The following is a 13,656-nucleotide window of genomic DNA, read 5'->3' on the forward strand; positions in this document are numbered from 1 at the left end:
AGACGTCCACTAATGATGTTTTCATCCAATTATTATTTTTTCTCTAATATCGTGGGTGGTGCTGGAGCTTAGTAGGTAGGATGGTGCATCGTTCCACTAGGACGATAGATGAAGTTGAGCTCAAAAGAAAAGATTAGGGATGGAAACACACTTTGATAGTTCTTGAATAAAACTGAGTACCAAAACGCAAGGTTCGAGGATTGAAATGGTCACTTTGATAGTCCTACGACGAATTTGAGCCTAAGAGTAAACTTTGAGGATTGAAATGGCCATTTTTAAAGTTTAAGGGCTAAATTGAGTATCATGTGATAGTTGAGGGACTAAAATGACTATTTTGCTTAATGAATTTGTTAATCTTAAGGGCCTATTTGATACTAGCCCATCAAACAGAGAGCCTCTTTAGTGAGGCCAGTATATAAGACTAAAATAAACTCGTTTTCAGTAATCACCGTCGTCTAACGGATTGATTTACATGGTGTCCCCACGCGATGGATGATGCAAGGATGCGTGTTTCACATGGTGTCATCACTCATCACTCCCCACGCGCCTGCTCCCCTGTGGGGCCGTTCGCCGCGTGGCAGTGGGCACTAGCGCGATGCACCTACCACGAATCGAAGCAATCGCGCCCGTTTTTCATGGCAAATAACACACCTGTCACTTTTTTCTTGTTTGACCAGATTTACGAACACGGCAAATTCACACCCCAGAACAGCAACAGTACGTACAGGTACAGCTGACGGATCGGTCACACGTCACACGCTCTCTCTGCCGCTGTCGAGCCGTACACGTACTACCGCGGCGACGTCTGGGCGCGCTCCGCCACTCCATTCGCCGTCCGCCTCCGCCTCCTGCCCGCGCGTCCTCTTGGCGCACGGCGCGACGTCGGACGACGACGACGTCGGAGCTGGCTCCTCGAAGTCCTCCAGCCTGAACGCCGGCCTCCACGGCGGCTCCGAGCCCCGCAGCCGCTTCACCCTCGCCCCACCACCACCACCAGTGTCGACGCCGTCGTCCGCCACAGTGCCGTCGCCGGAGCCCGACACGTACGCGCCCCGCATGGCCCGGATGTTGTCCAGAAGCGCGTAGAACCTCTCCACCTGCTCGTCGTCGTCCTCCTGGCCGCCGCCGTTGCTCTCTCCGCCTGGGGCTGCCGTTGCCGCCGCGGGCGCGTCAGCCGCACCCGCAGCGGCCGCAGGCAACGTCGCCTTCCTAGCCCCTCGCGCAGAAGACGTGGCGGCGCCGGCGTCGATCCCGGCAGGCACCGGCAGCACAGCCTTCCCGCCGCTGCCCGCCTTCGGGGTCGCGGCGCCATCCATGCTGGGTGCTGGCCACGCTGTGAGCTTGCTGCAGCTCGGGGTCGGGCTTAGTGTGGTCTTAACAATGGCGTGAGTGTTGAGCTGGTTGCTGCTGGATGCGGAGAGTGGCGATGGCGATGATTTGATGAGATGTCGAAGAATGGCGAGGGATTTATAATAAGGATCCCTTGCGTGTTTCACGAATCGCGACGGGGGAGTAGTAGAAGCGAAGAATATGGCCCTATGCGGCGCACGCCAGCAGCATGCCGCGCGTTCCTTCTTAATGCTGGGTGCGTGGATTGTATTTGTATTGTTCCATTATTAACAATTACCAGCATTAAACCAGCGAAGAAACGTGCTAAACGTTGACGCTGCTGGATGCTGAGGGTCAATCACTTGCTAATTGAACGGTAATTGCACGAAGCAAAGGGCATTCCGGATTAGCCGTCTACCTAAGCTGCTCCGTGCACTGCACAAGTTCAAATCGTGCTACTACTCCTACCCAAGTTCAAATCTGCATTCGCATTTGGTTTAAGATGGAATACTCACATCGGTCAAAAATATGTGTCGCGTCTTTTTATTATTATTATACACTCTTTTAAATTTGGGTTTGTGAGCGAGGTGTGTCTCTAACGTGTAAAGAATTCTCTAAGGTTTTTTTCGTGACTGTGTCCTTGAGACATTTATTACGAGGAAGTAGAAGTGTTAGCAGAAGTTGTGTCTGTTAGATTGATCTCCCAGCCAATAAGCCCAACGGTCTATTGGGTCTTGGTCACGCGTCCTGATCAGGGGCGCCCAATCCTACATAGTTGGTGGACTCCTGTCGCACTGCGCTATATAAAGTGGTGGGTGCCGGCGGCTCAACGTACGAGGTTCACCGTGAGCCAATCCGCCCCACCAATAAACCCTAAGTCCGATCTAGTAAGGGCGCGCAGCTAGCAACGGGAAGACGCCACCGTCATCACCGTCGGCCTCACTGCACCCCACTATGTCGTCGGACTTCACCGACTCTTTCCCGACCGTCGCTGCCCGTGCGCAGACTACACCAGCGAATCTGATGGAGGCCTTTGGATCTACTCCTTCCGCGGTGTCAGGCCTCTGGACCTAAACTACCCCTCTATTTTTCTTTGGTAGTACTAGAACTAGTTCTAGGTCTTTGATCTATCATGCACCCCGGCTAGATCCCTACCTAGATGATCCGAATAGCATAACAATGGTATCGGAGCTGGTTTTCTAGGGTTTTGATCTAGAACGGGTGAACCATTTAGAAAAGGGAAAAGATGATTAGATCCAGTGCGGATCTAAGAAGAAGAGGGTTTCGGACGACGTTCGAATGAACCCTAACCCTAACTGGGTTAAACAAATCAGGAAAGAAAAGGGTTCGGTTGAACCCTAACCCTAACTGGGTTAAAGAAAGAAGAAGAAGGGCTCAGTTTCACGTTTAAACCAAACCCTAAAACCCGAAATCAATTTGGGGAAAAAGTAAACAGTGAAACCCCATCCCCAAAACCTAACCCTAATCTCCAAATCGGATGAAATCCGAGAAAAAAAAACCAAAGAAACCGAAAGGGGAAGAGGGGAAAGGGGTGGCTTACCTCGCCGTCGTGCACGTCGGCGCATGGGGAAAAGAAAGGGCCTGCCGGGGGTGAACTGCTCACCGAAACAGGCCACAGGGGCGCCACGGCCAGGCCGCTCGACAGCGGTGCGCTCACCCGCTGGGGAGCGCGCACGCCGGCGAGGGGGCCGGCAACGGCGCCAGGGCTCGCTGCTCGCTCTCGCCGTCGAAGCTCATCGCTTGGTGCTGTGGTACTGAGGGTGAAGGGAGAGGAGTGAGGCGAAGAGAGAGAGAGGGCCGGGAAGAATGACTTAGGGTTTTGGCTCGGAGACGCGCGGCGTCGGGTTTTATTCCGAGCGAAACACGCGCGCGACCGTCCGATGATGGATCTGAAAGCATCTAGGCCCCTAGTTGGGTTTCGGTGATTAATGACAATACAAGATTACTATGACTAACGTGTGTTTTGCAGATGCAATAAAGTTAGGTCATGGTAATGGAGATCGATTGGGCAATCGAGGTGGTCATGCCCCTACAATGGAAATCATTTTGGTTTTCAAAGGATGGACGACAAGGTTAAGGATGACTAGTTCTAAGTGTCGATTGGAGTTGGAGTGACACTTAGAGTAGTTTAGGACTTTGTTTTTCCTTTGGCCATACTATTAAGGGGGGTATGGACGGTTAGCTTGACCTAGGTGAGTCTAGTGAGGTAGGTGTGGTGCACACTTGTTAAAACTAGCTCTAGGTAGCTCCTATAAATGCCTAAGATCCTTTGGAGCAAACTTCATTCACATATGTTCGAGAGTTGGAAGTGAATGGAGGGTCAAATGCTGACCAGACGTTGGCCCCGGTGCAACCGGACGCTGGCCCCAGGGTCCGGTCAGTTCATTTGATCAACAGACTGCGTTCGGTGCGACCGGACGCTGGAGAGGTCAAGTGACCGGACGCTGAAAGGCAGCGTCCGATCGACTCCAGTAAGGTTCTAGAGAAGGGAATCTATGATCGGACACGTCCAGTCAGTACTGACCAGACCCTGAGGGTTTAGCGTCCGGTCAAGTCCAGTAAGGTTCCAGTAAGGGTTTAATGCGACCGGACACGTCCGGTCAGTGGTGACCGGACCCTGCCAGCGTCCGGTCAACACATTTTCACTGGTTTGTAGGATGAACTGACCGGAGCGTCCGGTCACCCCACAGAAGCTCATAACGGTTCGTTTTTCAGGCTGCCTTATAAATAGAAGCTCCACTCATGTGTGGAGTCACTTTTGCTCATTCCAATAGCTGAGAAATACGTTTGTGATTGCCAAGAAGAGCAAGGTCCTAGTGAGGTGATTGAGATTTGAGAATCCAAGAGAGTAGCCTCATTAGTGAATCAAGAGTAGTCAAGTGTGCATCCATCTTCTCATTAGGCTTTGCGTGGTCAAGTGAGAGTTCATGCTTGTTACTCTTAGTGATCGCCATCACCTAAACGGCTTGGTGGTGATTGGGAGCTTGGTGATCACCCAGCGGAGCTTGTGGGTGACCCAACTCAAGTTGTGAGCGGCTTTGGGTGATTCGCTGCGATGGAGTGTCGAAGAATCAACCCGTAGAGAGCACTTGATCCTTGCACGGATCAAGGGGGAGCTACTCCCTTATGTAGGTGCTCCAACAAGGACTAGTGGGGAGTGGCGACTCTCCGATACCTCGGCAAAACATCACCGCGTTCCTCTTTCTCTTTACTTTGAGCATTTACTTTGAGTATTTACTTTGAGCAATTCAATACTTGTCTTTACATTCATAGAATTGTCATGCTAGAGTAAGTTTGGAACATAGGTTGCAAGTCCTTTGTGCGTTAGTTTGATAGAAACACTTTTCTAGGCACAAGAGGTTAATTGGGCTATCCGTAGGATTTGATTAATACTAAGAAAATTTAGAATTAGCCCAATTCACCCCCCTCATGGGCATCTTGATCCTTTCAATTGGTATCAGAGCCTCGTGCTCATGTTTTAAGCTTAATCGCTTTGAGCAAGATGTCTCATGGGGATGGACCTCCTCCTATCTTTGAGGGAGATGACTTTTCATATTGGAAAATCCGCATGGAGGCGTACTTAGAAGCTCTAGATGTTGGTATTCTTAGAGCCGCCTCTCAAGGCTTCCCAAAACCTCGGGATGCTACTAACCTACAAGGCGATGAGGTCAACTATGAAAAATGGAATGCAAAGGCTCGAAACACCATCTTTAGAGGCCTTTGCAAAGATGTGTTTAACCGTGTAAGGAACCACAAAGACGCCCATGCACTATGGTCGGACGTTTGTGCGCTCCATGAGGGAACCAAGAGTGAGCGTGAGGAACTCTATCATCTTGTGATTAAAAAGCTAAATTCATTTGAGATGCTTCCCAAAGAAAGTGCTAATGAGATGTATTCTCGTTTAAATGTTCTTGTAGAGGAAGTCAATGGGCTTGGACTTACTCAAATGTCACCATCCGATGTTGTGAGAAAAATCTTAAGTGTCCTCCCCATTGACAAATATGGGCATATTGTGACCGTGCTACATCAAGGTGATCTTTCCGCCGCTACATCGACACAAATCTTGGGAAAGATCAATGCTCATGAGATGTACATGCATATCACGCCACAAGATGGCTCATCCTCTACAAAGAAGAAAGAGAAGGACTTAGCATTCAAAGCTAGCCAAGATAAGGGCAAAGCAAGACTTGAGTATGAGAGCTCAAGTGATGAAGAAGATGATGAAGAAAGTCTTTCTCTCATGGTGAAGAAGACCGCCAAGATGCTAAAGAAGCTAAACAAGAGTGGCATCAAGTTTGATGGCAAGAAGAAGAAGTTCTTCACTAGCTCAAGAAGAAAGCCAATCTCCGAGATGGATTGCTACAATTATGGCGAACTTGGCCATCTTGCTCATCAATGCACAAAGCCCAAGAAAGACAAGTTCAAGAATAAGAACAAGGGCAAGAAAGATGACTCAAGCAATGAAGATGAAGATGAGAAGAAAAAGAACAAGCCATACAAGAAGAGAGATGGTAAAAAGAGTGACTTCTACAAGAAGAAGAAGAGTGGAAAGGCCTACATTGTCAGTGATTGGCTCACGGACATTGATTCATTAAGTGGATCATCCGATGATGATATTGACAATGAGAAGGTGGCCGCCATTGCTATTGATCGTGCATCTTCACCGCCACCATCGCCATCATCCTCTACACACCTATGCCTTATGGCTAAGGGTGAACGCAAGATAACTAAGAGTGATGATAGTAGTGATGATGATAGCGATAGCGATGATGATGATTCACCTACCTATGATGATCTTGTCAAAATACTAAGAAAATACACTAAGATCATTAGAAAGAGTAGAGCTATAAATGAAAGGCTTGATGCTAAAAATGATTCACTCTTAGCTAAGTGTGATACATTGGAAAAGGCTAATGATGAGCTTAGAGAAACTAATGATGCTATATCATCCATACTTAAGGAGCTCAAATCTTCCAAGAAAGAGCTTAAAGATAAACATGATAAACTTGAGTGGGTGCACAATGAACTCATCACTAGCCACAACAAGCTAAAAGATGAATACACTACTCTTAAGATTAATCATGGTACTCTTGTTATTGCTCAAGAATTTTTACCAAATGAGCCACATGATGCTACTAACCATATTGTCAAGATTGATATAGCTACTTCATGTGATGATTTAATTGATGAGAGCATTGAGCATGGATCTAGTAGCAAAGGCAAGCAAGTGGTTGAGTGCAATGACTATGATGAGTATGTCAAGCTCAAGAGTGATAATGAGAAGCTCAAAGAAGAAAACAAGAAGCTTAAGGAAGAGAAGAAAGATGATGCTCTAAAGGAAGAAAATAAGAAGCTCAAGTTAGAGAAAGAGCATCTCAAGATTGGGTTGAGCAAGTTTGCTAGAGGCAAGCATCTCCAAAGTGAGCTACTTATGAACACCATCATAAAGATGGATAGAAGCGGCATTGGATATGTGGCAAGTGTAGAGAAGAAGAAGGCTCAAGCTCAACAACAACAATCAAAGCCAAAGCCAAAGCCAAAGAGATGTTTTGAGTGTGGACAAGAAGGCCACTTTGCTCATGAGTGTCAAACTCCACTGCCACAATCCTTGCCCAAGCATGCTAGACCCTTTGCTTTCAATGCTCACTACATGCTTAGAAAAGATTCTAGTGGAAAGATGAAAATCATGTTCTTAGGACCCCCCAACAAGAGTAGGCCTAAGAAGATTTGGGTGGCTAAGTCACTTGTTCAGAAGGTAAAGGGCCCTCAATAAGTTTGGATTCCTAAACCTTGAATCTCTTGTGTGTAGGTGAACTACAAGATCGGTGGAAGTCATTGGGTTATTGATAGTGGTTGCACTCAACACATGACCGGTGATCCTCATATGTTCACCTCACTAGATGAAGAGGTAGATGGACAAGAGAAAATAATATTTAGAGATAATTCAAAGGGCAAGGTTAAAGGATTGGGCAAAGTGGCAATATCAAATGATCATTCCATCTCCAATGTGCTCTATGTTGCTTCATTGAGCTTCAACTTGCTATCCGTTGGACAATTGTGTGATATTGGCTTCCAATGCTTGTTCACTGAGAAGGAGGTTGTTGTATCCAAGGTAGATGACAATCAAGTGATATTCAATGGATTTAGATACAACAACTTATATCTAGTGGACTTTACCTCTGAAGATGCAAATTTGAAGACTTGCCTATTCACCAAAACAACACTTAGGTGGCTATGGCATAGAAGACTTGCTCATATTGGGATGAGCTCACTCAAGAAGCTTATGAAGAATCATTTGGTGAGAGGGTTGAAGGATGTGAAGTTTGAGAAGGACAAGCTTTGTAGTGCATGTCAAGCCGGCAAGCAAGTTGCAAATACTCATCCAACCAAAGTTTTCATGTCAACCACAAGAGTGCTAGAACTCCTACACATGGATTTATTTGGACCACCAACATACAAGAGTTTGGGAGGGAATTTCTATTGTCTTGTAATTGTGGATGACTATTTAAGGTATACATGGGTATTCTTCCTTCATGATAAATCCGAAGTTGCATCTTGCTTCAAGAAGTTTGCCAATAGAGCTCAAAATGAATTTGAAGTGAAGCTCAAAAAGATTAGAAGTGACAATGGGAAAGAATTTGACAACACAAATATTGAAGCCTATTGTGATGAAGTTGGGATCAAACATGAAGTCTCCGCAACTTATACTCCTCAACAAAATGGTATAGTTGAGAGGAAGAACCGGACTTTGATCACTCTTGCAAGGACAATGCTAGATGAATACAACATCCTGAAGCTCTATGGGCGGAAGCAATCAACACTGTATGCAATGCATCAAACCGCCTATTCCTTCAAAAGTTCCTTGGCAAGACATCTTATGAGTTGCTCAATGGGAAGAAGCCGAACGTCTCCTTCTTTAGGGTGTTTGGTTGCAAATGCTACATCTACAAGAAGCGGCAACACCTAGGGAAGTTTCAAAGACGTTGTGATATTGGTTGTCTTGTTGGGTACTCATCTAAGTCCAAAGCATATAGAGTACTTAATCATGCCACCGGCTTGGTTGAAGAAACATTTGATGTGGAATTTGATGAATCTAACGGCTCCCAAGGAGCACATGAGAATCTTGATGATGTAGGTGATGAACCATTGAGGGAGGTTATGAAGAATATTCCGGTGGGAGACATCAAGCTAAAAGATGATGAAGATGATGTACAAGTCATTGATCAACCTTCTTCATCAAGTGTACCACAAGATGGTGAAAAAGATGGGAGAGTAGAAAATGAAGATACTCATATCTCCCATGAGCAAATGGTGATTCAAGCACAAGATGTTGATGCTCTACAACCTCCTCCCCAAGTGGTCAATAGAAGAAATACACCTCTCCTACAAGATCATCCATAAGATCTCATCATAGGGAGTCCATCAAAGGGTGTAATGACTCGATCTCAAAAACTTACTTCATTTATTGCTCATCACTCTTTTGTCTCTTGCTATGAGCCTACCAAGGTAGAAGAAGCTCTTAAAGATCCAGATTGGGTCAATGCCATGCATGAAGAGTTGAACAACTTTACTCGCAATGAAGTTTGGACTCTTAAAGAGTGACCAAAAGGTGCAAGAGTCATTGGAACAAAGTGGGTGTTCCACAACAAGCAAGATGATCAAGGTGTTGTTGTGAGGAACAAGGCAAGACTAGTTGTAAAAGGGTTCTCTCAAGTTGAAGGTTTGGATTTTGGAGAGACCTTTGCACCGGTTGCAAGATTAGAAGTCATCCGTATCCTTCTTGCATATGCATCACATCATAAAATGAAACTATATCAAATGGATGTGAAAAATGCTTTTTAAATGACTTTATTAATAAACTAGTCTATGTTGTTCAACCTCCTAGGTTTGAAGACCCTAGATATCCTAATCATGTTTATAGGTTGTCCAAGACACTATATGGGCTTAAGCAAGCCCCAAGAGCTTGGTATGAGCGCCTTCGGGACTTCCTCATTGAGAAGGGATTCACCATTGGGAAGGTCGATACCACACTATTCACCAAGAAGCTCGATGGGCACATCTTCATTTGTCAAGTATATGTTGATGATATCATCTTTGGATCATCAAATGAAGACTCATGCAAAGAATTTGGTGAATTGATGTCGAAGGAGTTCGAGATGTCTATGATTGGTGAGCTTACATTCTTTCTTGGTTTTCAAGTCAAGCAAATAAAAGAAGGCATCTTCATCTCTCAAGAGAAATACACAAAAGATCTTCTCAAGAGATTCAAGATGGATGAATGTAAGCCAATCAAAACACCAATGCCTACCAATGTACATCTCGACCTAGATGAGGGAGGTAACTCGGTTGATCAAACTCTCTACCGCTCTATGATTGGTAGCTTGTTATATTTAACCGTATCTAGGCCCATCATCATGTTTAGTGTGTATATGTGTGCTAGATTTCAAGCTAGTCCTAAGGAAACACATTTAATTGCCGTAAAAAGAATCCTTAGGTATCTTAAACACACACCAAGCATTGGCCTTTGGTATCCCAAAGGAGCTATATTTGAATTAATTGGCTATTCCGATTCGGATTACGTCGGATGCAAAGTTGATAGAAAAAGCACATCCGGAGGATGCCATTTGCTTGGTAGATCACTTGTGTCTTGGTCCTCCAAGAAACAAAATAGTGTGGCTTTGTCCACCGCCAAAGCGGAATACATTACCGTGGGTGCTTGTTGTGCACAAATTTTATACATGAAACAAACTTTGCTAGACTATGGTGTAGTTCTAGAAAAAGTACCTCTTTTGTGCGACAATGAAAGTGTGGTAAAACTTGCAAATAATCCGGTTCAACACTCTTGCACCAAGCACATAGATATCCGCCATCACTTTCTAAGAGATCATGTTGCTAAAAATGATATATCACTAGAAGGTGTAAGAACCAAAGATCAATTAGCGGATATCTTCACTAAACCGCTAGATGAGGCTACATTTTGTAGATTGCGGAATAAGCTCAATGTGCTTGATTTTAGTAACTTCACTAAAAATTGAGCTTGTGTTGTCCCTTGCATTCATTGTAATATACAACATGTTTAATTTTTGGCAATGCATATAGGGCTTGTCTAACATGGTTAAGATAACCGCCGAAAAGCGTGTGAAGAAGCTTAACCTTGGATCAAACTTGACAAGCAACTAGATTTACTTACATAGTATTGCATATACAAGGATGTTGTTTTGTTGTTTTGTTCCATTTGCCCTCTTATTGCCTATTTTCTTAAAAAGAATTATAGCCTAAGGCAAAATATTTTAAAAAATATGAGGGTTTGAGAGAGGTCACTCACATTAGTCCCAATTGGTGTTTATTTGAATCTTATTCAAGTTAGGACTTGATTGGGAACAGGCAGCGCGAAGGAAATTTGAAGATTTGCTAGAAAAGGTGCACCGGACGCTGCTGTCCAGCGTTCGGTCAGTTCACAGGAGGTGAACTGCTGCTGAAGGAGTGACCGGACGCTGCGTTTGTGCGTCCAGTCATGAAGGGATCCAGCGTCCGATCGTTTGAAGGAGAATTAGGCTGAGCTGATCGGACCCTGCCTGCGTCCGGTCATGGACCACCGGACGCGTCCGGTCACAATTCTAGAGGAATTGGACCTCTCTAGAATCGACCGGACGCTGGGTGGTAGCGTCTGGTTGCTACCACCGGAGTGTCCGGTCAATGGAGAACGTGCGGTTTTTGAACTCTTTCCCTGTTTCCTTCTTCGTTACATGTGGGATCTCCTTTTAACCATCCGTATCTTCGATCTCAGCCAGCAGCGTCTAACCCTAATCACCATAGTCGCCTTGCCCTAGCCCGAGCCACCGCCAGCTCGCTGTGTGCCTCCCGTGCCAACGCCACCGTCCTACTCCGCACGCCGCTAGTCAACCATAGCCGCGCGCCTCCGCACCTCCCGTGACTGCACGCCACTGCAATTGCCGTGCTGTCCCACGCAGCTCCTCCACGCCTCCCGCGCCCAAGCCACCGCGCCACCATAGCCGCGCGCCCAAGCCACCACACGCCTCTCACGAGTCAGCATCACTGGAGTCAAGCCCATGAGTCCGGCGCCTCCAGTTAGCGTGTAGCTCCAACAAGCGCCATCCAGCTGCCGTGCCCTAGCCCTTCCTCCTCTTTGGTAAGGCCAAATCAGTGCTCTCAATTTCATTCGCCTGTAACCTAGACCAAATTGCAAGCACTAATTTCAAATCATCCAGGGCAGTCAATTCATTCACCATTCTTCGCAACCCTAGATCCAGTAGGTTCTGAGGTTTCCCCCGCGTGATGTCTTTTCTTTTTTCGGATCGTTGATCGTCAGGTAGCTTGCCCATCGTGTCAATTTCGTACCTACATTGCTTGCTTCCTAGGTCTTTCGCATCTATTAGATATATTATATTTATTCGTATATCTATCTATTCTATCATGCAGCGAGTTAGTGCCGTTGAGGTTCTTGTGACAGTTGGCAGTCAACTCAGAGCCAAGCTCGCGAGTAAGGATCGAGGCCAAGCCTCGGGAGTGTCACTTTGACAGTTGATCTTCATCAGTGGCAGTTCATCCTCTTGTCAGATCAGATGGCTCGCACTAAGAATGTCGGTGGTGGTCCGGGAGATGACGATCGGAGGCCCCTGCCTCGCCAGCCTGCAGGATCAAAAGGCAAGGCAATGAAGCAAGTGACATCCAAGAAGCGCAAGTACCCCGACATAGAGACAGTGAGAGCAGTAGCTGTTGCAGAGGCCGCAGAGCGTGCCGAGAGAGGAGACGCTCATAGTGGTGTTGTCATAGTAGATTCATAGCTCACACCAGCACAGAGGGCAGCAGTTGAGGAGGCTGAGCGTCGTCATGGTGGTCCACCTGGAAGTGTCATGATGGGAGGACATCGACTGGCTCTTGTAGAGCCTCGACCTCAGGGGGAGCCCCAGCAGGAGCCACAGCAGCAGCCCCCACCAGCAGAGCCTCAGCCAGCTTAGGAGACCTAGGAGGGCCAGTAGGCCAAGGAGACCGAGCCAGCACCCCAGCTACGCCGCTCTGGTCATACCAGTGCTACAGTCACTAAGGCCAGCTACACAGCGCAGGGGCTCACGCCCACCGCCCAGACCATAGGGTCCACCTCTAGTGGTTCACCTTGACTTGAGGGCCGCCATAGCTAGACAAGTTCACCAGCTGAGATTTGTTGAGTTTGACGTGTGGTTCCCTTCGAGGAGGGATGAGAGAGCAGCTGAGGGCTTCTATACACCGCTCCAGGAGGATTTCTATAATGCCTATCTCAATAGTGGGGCAGTGTTTAGATCTCAGCGTGTCTGTAGTATTGAGTCTATCGTGGCAGCAGCCGGAGAGCATATCTGCCCCTACTTGTCATATTTGCTGGGGCTAACAAATCTGATTGGCCAGACAGGAGTTTATATACCATCTTGGGTTCGGTAGTTTTATGCTTCACTCTACGTTGATCCACATCACAACTTCATACACTTTGCATTCAATGGCAGAGATTACAGGGTGATGAGTTTCAGGGCCCGAGAAATACTGAGGTTACAGGATCAGCCTGTCAAATTGCATGAGGTATGTTATGGACAGCAGGAGCCTCCCAAGCATCCTCATGGAGGATTGGTGCCCCCTACAGATCTTGTGCGCATTGCTTCAAGGAGCCCTTTGGTGAGGGGTCGAGGAGGAACCCCAGTGACCTAACTCCTATAGCTCGTGTGCTAGAGGCCATTATCAGGAGGACACTACTTCCTAGGTTGGGATACAGAGAGGGTCTAACTCGCCTATAGCTTTGGCTTCTTAATGCCTTGATGCAGCAGATCGTGTTCGATATTTGGGACCTCCTTCTATCAGAGATAGAGGATACTATTGCTGAGGGCTTCAAGGGTCGCAGACAGCTTCCATATGCACATTGGATTACTTTCCTAATGCTCCAGTCTGTGCATGTTAGGACCCCAGAGTTGGTTGTCGAGTATAGAGGTGCCACCATAGAGTTTTCGGCTTATAACATGGCACAGAGGATCAGGCATAGAACTCCACAAGCACCTGCTCATCCCAGTCATCGTCCAGATATTCTAGAGTTAGTAGCTCAGCAGGATGAGATTATTAGATGCATTGCCGCCACTGAGGAGGAGCAGCTTAAGGCACAGCAGGAGATGACCAAGTCCAGTGATAGTTTGGTTGATGATTATCAGCCGATTCCTCATATACCTCCACGCAGACATGATGCAGAGGCCGGTAGTTCTAGCTCAGCTCCACCTACACTGTAGACAGACCCCGCATTGATTGCTATTCTTAAGCAGATGCAGCAGGATC

At 46.8% G+C, this 13,656-nt stretch overlaps 1 protein-coding gene across 1 annotated transcript; it reads right to left on the reverse strand.

The window, feature by feature from the left end:
* Window positions 1-473: 473 nt before the first annotated feature.
* Window positions 474-1,547, reverse strand: LOC136518805 (NRR repressor homolog 1-like). Its single transcript, XM_066512495.1, has one exon. The coding sequence runs from the start codon at window positions 1,314-1,316 to the stop codon at window positions 753-755; it is 564 nt and encodes a 187-aa protein (XP_066368592.1). The 5' UTR covers window positions 1,317-1,547; the 3' UTR covers window positions 474-752.
* Window positions 1,548-13,656: the final 12,109 nt, after the last annotated feature.

This window comes from Miscanthus floridulus, chromosome 17 (assembly GCF_019320115.1).
Source record: "Miscanthus floridulus cultivar M001 chromosome 17, ASM1932011v1, whole genome shotgun sequence".
NCBI classification, from domain to species: domain Eukaryota; kingdom Viridiplantae; phylum Streptophyta; class Magnoliopsida; order Poales; family Poaceae; genus Miscanthus; species Miscanthus floridulus.

Excerpts from the sequence above, each read along its gene's own strand:
- LOC136518805 (XM_066512495.1), bottom strand. The coding sequence starts at position 1,316 with ATGGATGGCGCCGCGACCCCGAAGGCGGGCAGCGGCGGGAAGGCTGTG.